At 37.1% G+C, this 19,012-nt stretch overlaps 1 protein-coding gene across 2 annotated transcripts in view; it reads left to right on the top strand.

Moving 5' to 3' along the window:
• The window catches only part of VWA8 (von Willebrand factor A domain containing 8), a 195,603-nt gene that overhangs the window by 160,405 nt on the left and 16,186 nt on the right, over positions 1 to 19,012 (top strand). For both annotated transcript variants that reach the window (XM_064440807.1, XM_064440806.1), the window contains exons 38-41: positions 9,998 to 10,106; positions 10,840 to 10,996; positions 12,514 to 12,622; positions 17,871 to 17,996. In XM_064440807.1, coding sequence (XP_064296877.1) covers positions 9,998 to 10,106; positions 10,840 to 10,996; positions 12,514 to 12,622; positions 17,871 to 17,996 — 501 coding nt within the window. The remainder of the gene's footprint in view (positions 1 to 9,997; positions 10,107 to 10,839; positions 10,997 to 12,513; positions 12,623 to 17,870; positions 17,997 to 19,012) is intronic.

Below are 19,012 nucleotides of genomic sequence, written 5' to 3'. Positions count from 1 at the left end.
CTGACATAAAGGCTGAAGCTCCCAACAGCAGTGAAATCCTGCTGCCCCAGCAAGACAAATGCATACTAGTAATTCTGCCCTTAGGAATGTTGTTTCCCTAATTAGTGAAGTATAATGAAAATTTAAGTCATCTGATCTGTTACAGTAGTGCTAAATATTGGAGGCTTTCCTTTAGAAAACAAAACAACATAACTGATCCTTAGTAACTTTCATCTATGCTTCTTAAGGGCAGATTTGACAAGGTCCTAGGTCTGTAAAAATAAGGCTTTTCTGCTTTCATGTGTAATATTTTTCAGCTTTCTTTTGGCCGTGCAATGTCCCTGCGGTTTTCTGTCCAGACTATTCCAAATTGTCAGTCTGTTCACTTACCCCATCTTCCTAGCTGTTGATGATTCAGGGTGCTCCAGAAGAAATGGAATTCACTGTCTCCTAAATTTATTAATCTTAAGAGGTGTGTAGTAGTCATGATGAATAACCAAGCCAGACACTGTCTGTCTGCTCTGATTATATTTTGTAGTGGATTAGCATACTAAAAAAATCATGATCTCACATCTCTTGCGATTGACCAGGCAAATTTTAATAATGACAGAGGAAAACAGAATTTACACAGGTGTTAACATAGCAGAGGATCTGTTAGATGGAAGAAAATGTGTGATATTCTCTCATTACTTCATTTAATTTGTCCAACTTTTAAACCAGAGTACATATTCATGAACAAAAGACCAAGACTAATGCATCTACTGCTGCAGAGTTTCTGAGTTGGTTCTTAGAGTGACAGCATTTAGTTCAAACGAAGACCCACCCACAGCAGTGACAAGTACATTTTATATAGTTGGGGTTTTTTAGCTGGTGTATAAAAACTTCATTTGCAAACCAGATACCCATTTGTACGTGTTTCACCCCAAATCTCCATCTCTTTCCCCACCCAGATTAACCTACCTGTGATTTCACTTTTATTTTCAGATCCAAAATTCCATTAAAGCTGTGATGCTTTGAATAGTTTTGCTCTTTGAGACAGCAGTTTAATGCCTGTATGATTTTTAAAACAGTTTTAGAGAGAAATGTTCACAGGATTCAGATAATGCATGAAGCTTCATTAGTTCATTTTGAATTCTTGCAAGCTTTACAGCCAAGATAGAAAATCAAAATGAAGCCAAAATGAATGAAGAAAACCTATTAAGTGTGTTTTATACTGCAGTGCATCTAATGTTTTTTCACTTCAGGATACAATTGAAGACACAGAGTGTATTTCATAAATTATGATGGTCATGTTTAATACTGAACTTTCTGTGGAAAAATTACTTGTGAGCTCAATTTTGCACAGTTGATGTGAATAGAAATTGTGCTATTAACTTTTAGCACATAGGAAAAAGCCGTACATGATAAGGTACAAGTAAAAGTAATAGAAACCATTAGATTTTTTTTCCAATCTTTGCCTTTCACTAGATCATGTAAGTAGATTATAATACATTTTCTTTCTGTCTTTGCTAAAATCAGTTTCACAATAGAACACAAAACCACCACGGAGCAGGCAGATTAGCCTTTGGTTTGCCTGATGTAGAGTTATTATATACTTTTTGAGAAAATACTATGTATATTCATGCTGCTGAATGTGTTGGAGGAAAGGATGTTCTTGTGACCTGTTAAACACAGCCTAGGGTAACACTGAAGATTTAAGGTTGCTGGCAGGGGCGGGGAGAGGGATAAAAGAAAACAAAGATTTTGTTTCAGGGAAAAATTCCATTTTCATTCCATTCTGTGGAATACATTTCCTAATCCTTTGTGCCACTGCGGGACAGATTATTTAATGCCTTTTTCACCTGGAGAATAGTCATGTTTCATTACAACCAAAGTCAGTCTCCTTTCATAATAATGTATTATTTTGATAAAAGATTTTACACTGATTTTGATGAGGAAGCTAACATTTCTCAAAACATTAAAAATATGTTTTAATTTCTTTTCCTGCAATGATGGGCCGAAGACAATTGCATAAGGTTCAACATGGCTGAGTGCCGGGTCCTGCATTTGGGTCACAACAACCCCAGGCAACGCTACAGGCTTGGGGAGGAGTGGCTGGAAAGCTGCCCAGCAGAGAAGGACCTGGGGGTGCTGGTTGACAGCTGGCTGAACATGAGCCAGCAGTGTGCCCAGGTGGCCAAGAAGGCCAACAGCATCCTGGCTTGTATCAGGAATAGTGTGGCCAGCAGGACTAGGGAAGAGATCGTGCCCCTGTACTCGGCCCTGGTGAGGCCACACTTCGAGCACTGTGTGCAGTTTTGGGCCCCTCGTTACAAGAAGGACATGGAGGTGCTGGAGTGTGTCCAGAGAAGGGCAACAAAGTTGGTGAAGGGTCTGGAGAACAAGTCTTATGAGGAACAGCTGAGGGAACTGGGGTTGTTTAGCCTGGAGAAGAGGAGGCTGAGGGGAGACCTTATTGCTTTCTACAACTACCTGAAAGGAGGTTGTAGCGAGGTGGGGATTGGTCTCTTCTTTCCAAGAGAAAATGGCCACAAGCTGCATCAGGGGAGGTTTAGATTGGATATTAGGAAACATTTCTTTACCAAAACAGTTGTCAAGCATTGGAACAGGCTTCCCAGAGGTGGTAGAGTTACCATTGCTGGAGGTGTTCATAAGATGTGTATACGTGGTGCTTAGAGACAGGGCTTAGTGGTGGACTTGGCAGGGCTAGGTTTACGGTTGGACTTGATCTTAAAGGTCTTTTCCAACCAAAACAATTATATGATTCTGTGATCTTCTAATATATGCCTAATATTTGTCCACAGTGCTAATGATGAAAACAAGCTATTTAAGAAAACACTGGTATTTTAACTTTATAGTATTAGTAGTGTTCATATATTCATGTAATTCATGTTTTTCGACAATAATTTATTGCACTATGTGGGAAGTAACATATATTCTTCATTGACTATAAACTGCCCTGTGTAATATATTGTATATTAATGAAAAGGCAAAATAGCAGATTAAGTCTTTCCGTCTGTGTCCCTGGTATGCTAGGATGAGAGTGAATATCTTCTAATTTGCATCTTAGCAGGGTTCTTTCCTTTATGATGAAAAGAGTAAATGAAGAATGGGATCCCGCCAGTCTAGATCCTGCCTGTATCTGCCTACTTTCCAGGGCTGTCTAATCACGCAGCGAATTAATATTTGCACCTCCATTACTTGCATTAAACTGAGAACCTAAATCATGTGAAGTGTATTCCACCTCAAATCTTTCTGATCAACAGTAAGAAACACCCAATAATGCAGTATTATTATGAATACTAGAATAACTGCCTGTCAAAATAGTTATTGTTTGGGCACTTTAGCTTTTTCTTTTTAAAAAGCCTTCCTACATACTCTCTACAGCTGTAAATACTGCAGCTGTGACCCTGTTTGCTAGTAGTTTGTAAATTATGTTTTGCCTATTTGTGTGTGTTTATTAAGTTGTGAGACGTGAAATCATGCCGGTTTCAGGTTCAGTAAATGTGTTGTATGTTGAATGCTCCAAAGAATGCTTAAAAGGGCTTAGTACGAAGGTTGGTTACTTGTTTGTCACTGCATACAGCAAGGAAGAATTCCGTTTATTTCTGTTATGAACATATAATACCCTATAAGGAATGGCCAGCTCTGTTTAAACATACCCAAAAGGATAAGAAAAATTTGATTTGGGGAGGTTTGGAGAATGGAAATACAGTCTAGTTTTTAAAGCACAAATTACATCCCTTTACACCTGCAGGATGTTAGCCTGAATTAGAGTATTTTTTCTGGTTTTTTTTCCCCCCTTTCTAAGTTGTATCTGGAGTATTAAAAGAAGCATTGTGTTTTGCATAAGAGGACTAGATATGAGTTAGCCCTGGCAGGGCCAGATCTATTAAAACTAAGAGGGGAAAGGTCTGTTCCCCTGCACATGGGGCAGCTTGCCCGCATTGGAAACCAGAGTTTCTTTGCTAGTCCTCAGGCAAAAACTAGCTTTTGTTGCTGTGAGAACCTCAAAGGAGCTTTTCTGGCAAGCACTCGTGAATGGGAGGCACTGACACATCCTGCGCTCTTCAGGAATTTTAATGAAGTTAACCAAATCAGAATACAAAAGTAATCTGCTGCATTGATAGACCATCTACTCTTTAGCCAATTTGCTGTGTTGAACAGAAGCTTGTCATGTACAGGATAGGGTGACAGGAATATCTATGACCGAAAAATCAATTTACTTCAGAGAGACATTCCCGACTGCATCAAGGAAAAAATCCTTCACATTTTACTGGAAACCATCACTCATTTTTTACTTTTCTATTCAAAGCTAGAAGTATTTTCAACTTCGTCTGACTTCTGCTTATAAAGCCTAAAAGATATTTCCTAACCTGTAACCACAAGCTGTTTTTCTGCCAGCAGTTAAGTCTAAGTGCATGTTCTGCCCCTTGTTTTAGAGAGCTTTTTACAAGACTCTAATGGAGGTATGGGCATCTAAGACAGTGGGAAGTGTTGGTTTTATCTCCTTCATGAAACTCCAGACAAGCAAACAGAAAAAGAATAAAGAGAATTTCAAGTGGGAAAATACAGGAGGAGGTGAGATTCCCTCTCTCTTTCCCTGTCTCTGCAATAAAGATAACTCCTGGAATTTTAATCTTTAGTTTATTGTAACAGACTTGAATATGAGGAGCTGGTATACGGGCTTGAAATGCATGGGAGAAAAGATGGCAATGTTGAAGGTCGTGAATACTCTGAAACATGAATGACTGAATAATAGACACCCTGAAATGTTCATTTCAGTTGATTTTGCTAGGTGTCATTTACTCATTAAATTGGATACTATTATAAACATGTTAATAATAGAGAAATCAGTATATATTCCATCTAGATGCACTTTGAATAGTTCCTTAAAAGCATTTCATAAAAAATCAGCCAATTTAATGATTTTACTGCCATCAGACTGTGGCATAACTGTGGCATGCTGAAGACTGGCTGTAATTTCTTTTATTATATTTATTTGCTTAGCACAAGCAAATTGGGGGCAAGCACTTGTGAAGATAGAGAAATGTAGTCATGGTACTTGGGACTGCCTTTGAGGTGGTGAAGCTTCTTTTTAAAGACCTTTTTTTCATCTCAGTTTCATTGCAACCTATGATTAAGATCACTGGGAACTAAAATATTGTTAAGCTCACTGTACAAAATCAGCTGAAGCTAAATTTGATAATGCTTTTGGTCAATTTTACTCATAGAGCCTGAGACATTTGTTTGCAAGATGATAGAAGAAAATTAATTCTGAGCTCAAAAGGGAAGTACTGTAATTGTGAAAATAGCTCATATATTAGAATGAGATGCTAATGTAAGCATGGATATAAATCATTTTAATAATAGAATACAGCAGCCCTCTCTGTGGTTCACACACTTTCGTTAATGGGTTATTGCAAGCTCCTTTCTTCCCATAGTTGTGACGGTGTCTTGTAGAGGCAATGCATGTGGTCAGCTGGGTGTTTCTCAACAAATTCAGCCCCTGTCTTCTACTGAGGGATGATGAAAGTATCAAAATGTGATGTATGGCAGCGCTTCCTTACTCTCCAGGGGTTAATTTTATTAAATTAGATGATTTCACATCAGAATTCAATGGAATTCAATCCCACATTCACTTAAGTGGCATGAATATGGTTCTAGATCCAATTCCAAGCATGGTTAATATTTGGTTACTACACAATAAAAAGTTCCCTTACCACAGTTGGCATGACCAGCAGAAGCCTAGACAAAACTACCAGCCTTGACTCATCTTCAGAGTGGCCCCTATTACAGATTGGTATGCATTTAATAGCTGTTTGGCATAAATATGACACAGATGTGAAACACCTGGTTTCATTGTGTTGTTGAGTGCATTAAATCATGTAACTGGCTTCTCAGAGCCTCTTTACCTTCTTTACACTACTATATAAAGGATGATCACTTAGTTTCCAAACTGAATGTGTTTGTATCAGTTTCCCTTATTCAGTTGGCTCTTAGAATCCCAGTATTGTCAGGAAAAAAAAAAGTGTAGCCATGTAAAACCGTTTTAGCATCAATTCATGATTTTCAAGGAACTGATATAGAGCGAGTTGTACAGATACCACATATCTCTCACTGTAAAATAAGAGTTCAGTTCTATTCCTGTCTGGGTGCCCTTAGTGTTGGATGTATAAGCAGCAGGACCAGAAAATAAAGCATTAACAAGTCATGGTATTTGCTGTTGTTTCCTCATTTCCTTTTTTCTCAAGGGCTTCCTTCATACCATTGCCTCTTCAGAAAATACATTCCTTTACCATCTTTCTGACCTGCAGTCTTCACGTTATTCTAGTATAAAATTTTTTTTTGTTTGCTTCATTGACTTTGGAAGACCTACAGTCTCCATCCACTAAGTCCTTCTGAATGCGCCCGTTACCTCTTGGTGTAAGTGCCTGAGAATACAATGAAGTTAAATAAAAGAGAGAACAAAAGGATTTTAAACCAGGGTCTAAGATCATTGGTGATTACTGAGAATTTGAACTTCATGGAGAATAAAGTAAGAATTACATGTATCCCAGGAGAGGATCGTGGTTGTGCTTCTTGTGTGGTGAGACCTTTGAAGAAGAACTTGCCCAAACAGGCAGTGGAAAAGTGCCTTCATGCTCTGATCATGAATCACCAATATGTATAAACAAGTTTAGATAATGCACAACTGAGGCATGTGTGCCATGTGTTTTGGAAATTGTGGTTATTTTGGAAACCAAAAGGAAGTCTCAGGAGGAAAATTTCACAGTTTTTCCAGCTATTCTACTCTGACCTCATAGCTAAAACTCAAGGCTACTAGACTGAATTCATCTGTTGTTTTACAAAGCTGCGATTTGCACACCAGGCAGTATGAAATCTTCACAATAATGCAGTAATGAATAGCGCCTTTCAGTGCATGTATAGCTTGAAAGATCACAGACTTGTCTCAAAAAGAGATGCTTAGTCAAAACTCTTGCTGAAAGAAACAGAGTTGATAGAAGTCTTGCAATAGATTCAAAAGGAAAGTATTCAGGAGGGGACAGATCAACTTTTGAGCAAGCAAATTATTTATATATTTGGAAAATATCCATCACAACAGTAAGAGAAATATCAGTAGGTTTAGAAATACCAATCAGACAAGCTTGGAAAAGTTACTATGGATGTCATAGATTTGTTTAAGCTTTTTCTCTACTTTCAGTACTTGTTTTTCTTGTCTTCTCACTCCAGACAAACTAGATTTTTCCCACTGACTGTCTTGCATTTTGCCATGTTCACAATACATCCAGTTTTGGATCCTCACCCTTAAATCTACCTTTCCAACAGCTTCTAACATCGAGAATTCTTCCAACCCTCAGAGGGGTCACTTATCTGTGGCTCTTCCATCTCTTTATATCTGTCATGCTGAAGAATGTATTTTGTTAAAAGTTTTTCTCTTCAGTTTTTTTCATCCTTCTGATTTCACAGGCAGACTCAGTGATTTACTCTTTACTTCCTTTAAAATATATTTTCAATATATTCAATATTTCTCTAATCTAGATACTTGCTAGTCTAGCTTTTACTTTATAGAGGCACCTTCAGAGCAGAGAGTTGTTGTTGGTTGTAATATCGCCTTGAAACACTTCCATGGAGACAGGGATGGAGAGGAGAAAAGCATAAGTCACTAATGGAATTATCCAAGAGGTCAAAGAAAAACCATGAAATTACATGCAGAAGATTTTCTTCAAAGCACCCTTCAGTGCACTAATTTAGTGCAGTTTCTAAGTGTATGATAAATTTAAAAAACAATTAGCCCAGCAAACCAATGCTACTAAAAATTGGTTGTCGAAGTATTCAGATGTAGCAAAATTCTACTACCTTTTGTGTGCATAGGTGCTACTTAAAAAACAGGTAAATGAAGGAAACAGCTGCAATTCACTGGCATGCCGTTTGCACATCTGCTGCTGGTGTTCCATTATAGTATCCTTGAATTTTCAATTATTTTACCCAATAACCTATTAACTGTATACAAAAAAAATTAGTAAGGAGCTCACATTCTTAAGCTATGATAGATTGTACCACTTGTCTCTTCTCTCTCTCATGCAATTTTTTCAGACTTTTAATAGAAAACAAATGTTGGATGTTCTGCTGTCCTTTTAAGAATAAAAGTCACAAATCATAAAACATTTTCTGTTAACCACATGCTGTTTCCAAGTTACAAATACATGCTTTAATCAGATCAATGCTATTTTAAAATAGGCTTATATTAGAAACTTATCTAGTACATATGTACTAGAAATATTATTAGTGACCAACTTGTTATATGTGAGCATATATCAAATATATCATATATTGACAAAGCTCTTTTGTTTACAGAACTTTTCACTCAAAATTTAAACAATACTTGTATTTCAAAATATTTTTTTAATGGAAAAAAAGTCATTTTTTTAATGAAAAACCTTGACAAAAGTGGAATATGGTATTTGGATCACTGATTATGGTTATGTTTGCTTTAGAGCTTCCTTTTGCAGAATATTGTGTATTTTTCTATGAAGAACGCAGAAAGATAAAAATGTAAAGGATTTTCCATCATTTTTTTGTTTCTTTTTAAGGAATAATATTTTGGTTTGATTCATGAGGCTGACATCACAGTTTTGGTTTTATGATTTTATTTTAAACTAAGTTCAGTGATTTTTGTTGACCTGTGTTCCTGATAGTTATGCTAAAAAGGACTGTTTATTTTGGAGGAAATCTCTTAAACCAAAAATGTATATAACCCTAACAGTAAACTGCTGTTGTGGTTAAGTGCCTTTCTTCCTATACAAATGTTAAATTAATGTAATTTATCAGATTAGATCTTGCTTTTACACTAATGACATGGTTCACAGAGGATGTATTGTACCTCTTTGAATTAATATAAATTCTATAAAGAGAAAGAAAATTATGTTTTGAATAGCTGCCAAGACACTGTTGTTAGAGCACATGTTTCCAGTTCAAAAACATGTATGGAATTCATGTCAGCATAAAGTTGAGTCTGCAAGACAGTGAATTCAAGGATTAAACTACTCTACAGTCCCAGTGAAAACCCTGATAATGCCAGTGAACTTCTGAGAAGGCAGTAAATTTTAGTTATTGGGGCACATAAATTCATCAGAGAATTAAATGTATTATGTTAGATGAGAAGAAAGTTGATTTTAGAGGTTGAAGACATCAATTTTACATCTCTCTCATTAAGTTTCATTTAAAAAAATAAACTTGCATTAAATTATAGAAGATTAGTAACTGAAGGGCAGTTTACATATGAATCGATTCACTACATGACTCAGAGTGGTAATGGGAAGAAATATTTTTACCTTCAGTCACCCACATAAATCCAACCGCAGCCTAAAGTGACTCAACCCTGACCATCTGACAGCTATTGGGTGTTCAGCTGTGCGGTGAAATGACAGGGAAAGTGCAGTCAGTAGGCAAGTGTAGAAAACTCACTGCTGTAGGCTCTTGCAGTCATGGTAGGGAAGTTAAGGCTTACGTGAGCCTATCATTTGAACTAGCCATTTACTGACGAATCTCAGAAAAGCATGTCATTTCTTTAGTCCCTGTTCATGAAAGGAAAGTCAGTCTGCCCATCGATAAAGAATGAGGAGCTGTAGTTGGGTGTTCTTGAAATTGGTGAATGGATGTACAGCCAGGTGATGCCAGTACTACAAGAAGCACACAAACTGCAGATGATCCCCAGTGGGATTTTGAATTATGTTGGCAATTATCAGTAAGCACTTTTCTGGTGTGGATAAGATTTGAAAGCACTGGATGGTTCAGATGTGGCAGTAGTCTTAGATCTGGTGTGGGTCTAACGTGCCACTCAGGAGCCCTGTTTTACTCTCCTTTATCCTGTTGTCTTCAGCAGGTGGCAGGTTGCATTTATTGAATTAATTCTGGTCCAACAGCTCTTGAGCAGACCTCGTATGTTATTGTTAGGTTGTTAGAATGGTTTTCCGTGCTATAAGAGAGATTTACAGCTCTATTTTTTATTTTACAGATAACCATTCAGAGGGACAGTGGCTTGGATGTTAGTTCCCCCAAACATGGAAAAGTAGATCCAGACAACATGCCGCATGTTGGTGGAAATACTTGGGCTGGTGGAACAGGTTTTTAATTATTTTCTTTTTTTTTTTAAAATGCATCCTTGACGGATGTCTAAGGGAGATGCTGTGCCAATCAAAAATGCATTTATACAGGGCCACCCTTTGCTTAGAGCTATTTTATTGCATACAGGGTCACTTTATTGTCAGTGAGAAGTAGTATTTGCGGTGTCTAACTTAAACTGTATATAGCGGATCTCTACTTCAATTACAGTTTGTTGTTGTTTCTTTTCATTGGCCATACAAAGAATCAGAAGCTTGCAGCCATAAAAACTAGGCTGAGTCATTTGCCATTCTCTTAGATGTCTCTGTAGCCACAGCAATTTAGGCAGCGTAGGCAAGAGGCAAAAGAACAGGCAAAGTGGCTCCGAATTCTAAAACGGTGTGATAGGGATCACCAGGTAAAGTGGTTTAGGAACAGAGTAAACCAACAAATTCTAGGGAGAAGAGAGAGCATGAACAAATGGCTTTATGGAGGAGATGTGCAAGACTTACGTGTCCTATAGTCCCCTTTGTACAAGGTGGAAACAATTATGAATCCGGTCTCAAGGGATTCCATTGAGGTCCTTCTTAACTGTGATAGCTGTTTGGGTTTGAAAATCTTTGCCAATAAATATTTCTACTTGGGATTGTTGGCAAATTTTTTGGAACATCTGTAGATATGACAACGTAAGCTTTAAAGAAAATGCATTCTTGTTTATTATTAAGTGCCTATTCTTAATTATCTTAATCATGTTAGGTGGGAGAGACACCGCTGGGCTAGGTGGCAAAGGTGGGCCATATCGACTGGATGCTGGCCACAGGGTTTACCAAATATCTCAAGCAGAAAAGGATGCTGTTCCTGAGGAGGTTAAGAGAGCTGCTCGAGAGATGGGTGAAAAGGCCTTTAAACAGAGGTAATGTGAAAGTCTCTATTTTCCCTTCCTTTCCCAGAAGAATTTGAAAAAGGTGGCTAAAAAGAATTTTCTTTCTTAACTGTATTTATCAACTACCTTTCCCTGACATTAGCATTTAAAATAATTTACCAGCATATGTTTAACTCTTCTGGACAAGGTGCGTAGCATATTCTATTGAATTAAGCCACACTGTTAAAATGACTTTGTGATTTGGTAGAGTAAAACATAACTAGGTGAATAAGGAGACTGATGTCTCCTCTTTTCTCTTTTCTAAAAAAAAAGATCTCTTTTCTAAAAAGAGATCTACCATAGCAAAGTTTCTTTGAGTTATGATGAATCCAGATTGTGTGTTGTTAGGAATTCATCAGCTAACAAATGTCTTTCAAAATGGACCGTTACAAGCAAATTGCTTCTGTTTGAAAGACCTATAGCCAAATGGTGAGATGATTTGAGCTATTAGAGCTCAGCAGAGACTTTTACACAAACCACAGATCTTCCCAGCATTAGTGTAATGCATGGTTGCGAATCAGCTATTTCCCAGACTGTGCACAGAGATTTCAGATTTCTTCCATGGACTGAACTCTCAAGACAAACTGTTTCAGCCCAGCGGGCTGGACTGAATCTAGCCACGTGCTGGATGGTAGGCTGGCCAGATACACAATAGCTGCCTTGCTATCTGATGCTGGGACATGGAAAACATCAAATGGTGCGCACTCCTGCATATCCACCTGTCCCCTAAATAGTTCTTCACTCTTAGACCTCTGTAATTACATTCCAATTGTGAGTTTCACCAGTTTAAGATATGTATAGCTGCGACGTTAAGGATACAGTACTTCAAGTGGGCACATCTTAACTTATGGAAAAAGCATATATCTGATTTCGTGGTGCAGATGTTGCGTGCTCTGTTAGGCCTCTGGACAGGATTGTGTTCAGTGACATGACTCATTTTTGTGTGGGGGAGCACATTTTTGTTAATGTTTATTTAAAACTTCTTTGCTTCAAGGTTTCATTGTTTCATGAAGCACAAAGATAGGTATTTGAGACAGAGTTACTAGTTGTAGGTCTTCAAGGACAGATTTTATAGTGTGTCTTTACTTAACTTTTGTGTTAAAGCATAGATCGTGATATGTTTAAAATACTCTGACGGTGAAGTAATGAATAGACACTCATGATCCTTTTATGTACAGATAGCAACACCTGAGCCAATAAAACCTTTAGAATGTGATCACAGTTTTCAGAACATCTGACTTGCTTCCCAAACATTAAAGCAGATTAGGAGATAGACAAAGGATTAGTAACTTCAGTAAATTTTAATGTAATGCAATCCCTGTAGACATTGGTGATCACCTGCCTTTTCAAAAATTCACAAAAGCAGCTGCCACTTCTTTGATTTCTCTCTCATGTCTGGTATTACAGTCTGAATTTGCCTGTTCTCAGGTAAGCTTGTAATTTACGTATGTAAATGGACAATATGCTTGTTTCCTAAACTGTTCTTAGCTCCCTGTTCTTTGCTTTAGATTGAAAGAGATTCGGATGAGTGAATATGATGCATCAACTTACGAAAGGTTCTCTGGAGCAGTCAGACGTCAAGTTCAGTCACTCCGCATCATCTTAGACAATCTGCAGGTAATCTTAGATTCACTGATAAAGGAACACAGTGAGCTCATTACATTAGGCCCCAAATATTATCCTGCTAATATCCTGTTAGCATCTGGCGATCATACCTTTGAGGGCTTAAAGCAGATTCAGGTTATAATCATGGTTAGGAAAAACAGTCTCAGATTACTATTTCAAAGGCAGCTTTTAAGTGCTCATCTCTACAGGTTACAGTATTCCCATACCACAGCTTACAGAGAATACTTATTCAGGAGCACAATTTTGTGAAAGAAAATACTATATGTTATTAAAAGAATATATGGTGGTGTGTAGATCACAGTCTTTGTATTCACCTCCTGTCCAAAAGACTTTTTTAGCTTAGAAGTGCAAAGCCGTAGATGTTAAAAGAAACACTCACTCCAGGTCATAGCTGTACTGTATATGCAGCTGAAAGCACAAATTTTCTCAGGTTTGTTTTTAACTCTTGCTAATAAAAATAGGTGTAGCTCAAATCTAAGTGGAAGCTGACCAGAAACGCCAGTTTGCCTTGCTTCTAGTAATTGGTCCTGTGGTTGGTCGTTCCAGATTTTATTAAAACTAGTGTTCATATACGAGGTGAATAAAATTAAAAGTGCATTGTTTCTCGGCGGAATCTGCTAATCTTCTGTGAATATTAAAGGAGAATAAATTTTACTCCTTATAAGACATCTCCGATTAAAAATATTTCTGTTGAAGGCTACCTACCACTGGTATACAGATACCTTGTCTATTAGCTAGTCACTGTGCTGTGTGTAATCTGTCTCCTTACAACAAAACTGAAATATATAAAGTAATTACTTTACACGGTCGATAGACGACTCCTGGGTCAAAAACTCCAGTCCCCTGGTATTGCAAGTAAGAGAGGTAACATTTTTCTTTACCTTACTTATATCTTTAAGCCATTGTGACTACAACAACTCTACTATAATGACACGTGCACACAGAACCATTAGCTGGTTTTACTATGAATGTATCCATTCAGAGAGCTCCTCATATAATGAACATATAAGATGGTCATGATTAGATGATTCATGCACCTAATATGTGTTTCAGTTCAGGACATGGGCATTTGGCTTATAAAGACGAGTTTCAAATGAAAATTTTTAGATAAAAATCTCAGGTTTTCCTCCATCATTTATATCTAAGTGCTTTTTACCATGTTTCTAGTAGATGTGCCATTGGAAGCGCATTCTAGGTGTGAAGTGAATAAGCAAATCTTCAGTTTAAAGTCTTTTTTTAGTCTGCCCTATCTATTCCTTGGAGCCAAAATTCTTATACATTCAGGAATCACATTAATCGTAATCAAAGTATAACATATTCTAATATAAGGAGACGTATCCTGTTGCTTTGTTAAAAAGGTCATTTTAATATCGAAGCAAAGTCTTATAAGCCTCAGTATTTTATGAGACTTTGCTAACTTCCTGGCAAAATCTATAACAGCTAACCACAGATCTAGTAAATGTACTTTATGATGAAAAATAACAAACTCACTGGATTTGGAAAAGCTAGCTCATAGAATAAGAGCAATATTGAAAGCAAATTTTTACCTTTATAGCTTTTTATACAGATTTTGGTAGGGTTCTTTATTAGAAAATGCACTGGGAAAATTAAGATAAGTGATAACGGGAGTGACTTAGTTGCAAAATGCTTTCTGTTAATTGGGAAGCTGAGTCCAAGCACATTTCATGTTATCTTTTTGAGAGGAAAAAAATTATTTGAATTCTTCAGCATGGTAAGTCATTCAAACCTGATGAAGGACTATGCTTCTCTCTCACATTTTTTCTGGACAGTCCTATGTGCACCATGGGTTCTCAGCTAAAACTGTTTTCTTTCTGTTATCAGTCAGACATTCCTCATTTCTCAAATAAGAAGTAAATGGCACAGTCAGTCACAGTAAACGTTGCAGCTCAGATGTCTGCGTGTTTTTAACTTTGTGAAAATCCCAAATTGCCTTCTCAGTAGAGAACGCTTTTGGCTTTTTAAAAGTATTTGAGTTTGCTTTGTTTCAAACTCAGTGTGTTCACATAATCGGAATATATTGTCCAAGTTTATTTAACCTGTATTTTCTTTTCAACACATGCCTTTTTATTGTTAGGTTTGTGGGGTTTTTTAAAAATATGTTCCTTTGATTAGATTTTACATTCCAAGAATCAAGAGGCTAGGATTCAGGTCCAGTTGTTGATGGCTCACAAAAATTAGTAGCAGCAGAAAGAGATGTTTGGAACATGCTGATCCTTGACAGTGATACATAAATACAGCCTGAGAATGTAATTTCATTGTTCATTTTACTTCTAATAACTCACATTACGAGTTGTCATTTATCTTCTGTAGAAGTAGCAAAGCCAGAAGTCCAGGAAATCCAGGCAGTGATGAGATGAGCCCTCTCTTCTAATGCTGGCCAAACCCTGAATAACAATTGCCTGTCGGAACTCTAGATTCAAAAGCTTATGGTCTGTCAGTCACTCAGAAAGACCTTCTTAGATTTTAGATGACTTACCTTCCAGAAGTTACTTCTCTTTTTATTGATTATTGCAAAGGGAATCTGCGGTAACTGTCCCTGTAGCTTCTGAGTATCATATAGGCACCTACATTTAAACTGGGCAAACCTGAGCGTGAGTCACGGATTTAGATGATGTGGGAACTGTCTGGTCACAGCAACAAGGACAAAATAGCAGCAGTCCTATAATAATGTGGCTCAGAGAGCTGATGATGCAAAATCCCGTGCCCTGTCAGTAGTGGTTTTCTGATTTCAGCAGCTAAGAGGACGTATGCATAAAATTTTCCCAGAAACAAATGCAGACCACAACTGGCAGTATTTAATACCATCCTATACTGTTACCTAGGATACATATACAAGCTACGTATTTAGATGTCATCACTTCACATAACTTTTTCTGTGATACTTGCAGACATCACAGTTATATTTTGTAAAATTCTTATTTTATTTTTAAAATATGCCTTTGGTTTCTGTCAGGGAAAAGAATTACTGCAGCGGTGTATTGTGATCAGCCATTGCCATGATGATAAGATACAGTATCTAGCACATTTTCCTAATCTTCCTAATTTCAAAATGGTTGCACTATATTGCAATAGTAATGGGTTGTATGCCCTTTTTAGTAAAATATCAAAGCAAGGTATATATGTAGTAGTTCTGTTTTTCTCATAATATTCTAAATGTTTTTAAACTTATGTTGCTTTTAAGCTTATGAAAATTATATATTGAAAATGTTTTGAAGCTTTTCTGTAATATATATGTGCATTATATAACACATGCTAAAGGGGATTTTTTTCAGCTTTTATGAAAGGAAATAAATTCTTTGGAATTCTGCATGGAAGAGGCAGATGTTAAGTAGTCTAAATAATTTTAGCATTATTTTGGAAAGAGGTTAAGTCAGATTTTGTCGACATTCTTTCTTATTTTAGAAGAGAATGTCAACTCTGTGTTCCTCCAATAAAATTTCAGCTCACATACTGGCTTTTGTTGCCTAAGCTTCAAAAGCTATTAAATGGATTTTAAACATGTCCATAGTTAAAAGCAATTTTCTCTCACCCTGCTATTCCTTGAACAGCAAATAGCCCCAAACCTAAATCATTGTCAATGAGAACAGTAGTGAAACTAGTTGGGAATTTGCTCAATGAAACCAAAACTTTATAGTCTTGTGCTGGTTCTCCCTCCTGCCTACTGAAAGGAAGCAAATGACAAAAATTTCGGAAAACAGCAGCCCTAAGGAAGCGTTAAGGAACTACCTCTGTTCCAGTACTTACAGTGGCTCGGATGACTAGGAACGAAGTAATCTCATGTGCATCATCCTGGAAGGTGCATGATTCATTTTAGACAGGCTCTGCTCACTCAGCAGCATTTTTTGCAATGGTTAGTTGCAGTGTTGTTGAAATCTGCCATGGGTTACACTACTCAGTTTTTCACAGCAGGAGAACTCCTACAGGGTGATATTTTGGTGGAGCACGTGGAGGTCACCTGGAATTTGCAGGTACCTTTTTGTGATGTTACACAGCTGTTTGGGCAACAGAGGAATCGATGATCCTATGGAAGAAGGGACTTCAAATTTCATCCCCAGAGTATTTAATGATAGTGGAAACTACCAGTTAGTGGTACAAACTCATGGATACCCCACTGCCAGAGTGGGTTAGAGCTAGGTTGACTGTAGCACCATGAAAGTATATCAGAGGGCACAACTGAGTGAATTCACAACATAAGAAATATTTTCCACTTTCCCCTTCTGTGATTACTGGAGGGCTCAGTTTTCCAATGCCATGTATTGGCATTGGTTTTGCCTCCCATCAGAAAGCATCTGTAAAGCTTCTGACACTACCTAACTAAAAAACCTGTGCTTTTTAGTTTAAAAGACCTAACTAAAAAACCTAAAAACCAGCTATGTTAATTCTATACTGTAAAATTAATTTATCAAAACATTTTCCTTGTGGCTTTGTGTTCTTTCTGCCCACCATTTTCATAGGTAAGTAGTCCATTAGTCTTGAGTAACTATAGGCAATAGACAGTAGTCCAGAACTCCTCCTTCCATGCACACCAAAAAGAAAAACTCATCAGTTTTGACCAAAGCAAAATCAAAGATTCTCTGAGGCTTAAGAAGCCATCATCTGACTGCTCAGACTGTACAAAATTATAAAGATTCATCCTCTCAAATCCCAGGCCTGCAGTTTACTGGGGATTTGTAATGTAACGCTTCCTGCTTGTCAGAGAGTGACTGATTTTCATTCCTGAGAAACGTTTAAGGCAGTTTGTGTCCTGCTGGGTATTTGATTTGCCTCCAGCTGCTGACCAGCAATTTCCTGAGAGGGCAGAAGCATTATACATATATAAATTTAAAATCTTCTTTCTTTGCTGGGCCTACTGCTAAGATGAGCAACTTCAATCCGAAGATTTAAGCAGAAATTAAATAAGCCATTAGACCCATACATGCATACTCTATTTTTAAGAAAAAAGGTTAACATTTCTGGAGTCTACAGTTAAACTCCCATATATGAAACAACTTAAAAAAGACAAAATTACAAAGGGAACATCTTATTTTTCAGTGTTAATTTTTCTTTTAGAGAAAAAGAACAAGACATCTATGAAAATGCGTTTGGATTTATTTCACTTATGCCAAAACTACCACATCATTAGAAAGAAAATTCATGAGTATGTCATGTTCAGTAGAGGTTAAATGTTCTAACATTCACTTGCATCACTGAGTGAATTAAGGTTTGTTTTCTGTTGTAGGCCAAGGGTAAGGAAAGGCAATGGCTGAGACATCAAGCTGTTGGAGAGCTAGACGATGCCAAAATCATTGATGGGCTGACAGGAGAAAAAGCCATATATAAACGACGGGGAGAACTTGAGCCACAAGTAAGTATCCAACAAGTAGCAGGGAAAGGTGGGGAAGAACCTAACCAGTTTGCTGATTTCATAGTGGCTGTATGGTATGTGTTTGGAGTTTGAGTAAGTCATAGGGATAAGAAACTCAGAAGAATCATCTCTGGTTTGGGAAGTCCCTAGTCTTGGGAAGTCCCTGATACAGAGGCAACCACAGGATGGAAAATTTGCTTTACTGCGTCTTATAGTCTTCCATATGTCTTTCCTGTTGGCCACCGTCAGAGACAGGATGCTGATCTAGACAGTGCTTTGTTTTGATCCAGTGCAAGAGTTTTTATGTTCTTGTTTTTCTAAAAAAAAAGGCAAAATATTTTCTCATTAATTTAATTTTTTTTAATAAATACCCTGACACCCAGGGAATTTAAAAAAAAAAGTGTTTTACAAATGTCTTCTCCTTATTCCATGATATGCAAAGAATTTCAACTTCCACAGATATTTGGATTTGCGAGAATAAAAATTATAATGGGAAAAAAGTGTGAGGAAAAGCCGTTAAGATACGATGAAGTTGTCCGTCCTATGGCTCAATTCAGCCATTCTATAGAATATGTTATGGTTAGTCCTTTGTGAGTCAGCAACAGAGAAACCACTTGAATCAGACCAACAAAACTTGGCCAGAACTGGTGGGGCTAGTCCATAATATTTAACAGTAATACTTAATGACAGATTACAATTTTTAACTACACTAAGAATTTTTTTTTAAAATAACTGAGTACAACATGTTTTTGCGTGTCAGCTACCCACATCTGATGAATCCCTGGTATTATTTTTTATGCTACTTGGTCCTGATGTCTGTTGCTTTGAACAGTTTATGGAACTTGGCACTGCCTGTGTGAAAGATCAGTAAGGAAAAAGTTATTAGATCTTCATTTCTCTTTTTCTTTTTCCAAAATGTATTTACTCAATGTATCAGTTTTAAGGCTTTGTAAAAATAGTTCAATTAGGAAAACAAAGACACCTTTAAGTTTTGAATAAAAAAATAAATGTAGGAT

The sequence above is a fragment of the Phalacrocorax carbo genome, chromosome 1 (genome assembly GCF_963921805.1).
Source record: "Phalacrocorax carbo chromosome 1, bPhaCar2.1, whole genome shotgun sequence".
Taxonomy (NCBI): Eukaryota; Metazoa; Chordata; class Aves; order Suliformes; family Phalacrocoracidae; genus Phalacrocorax; species Phalacrocorax carbo.
This window is presented reverse-complemented; position numbering and strand designations above follow the sequence as displayed.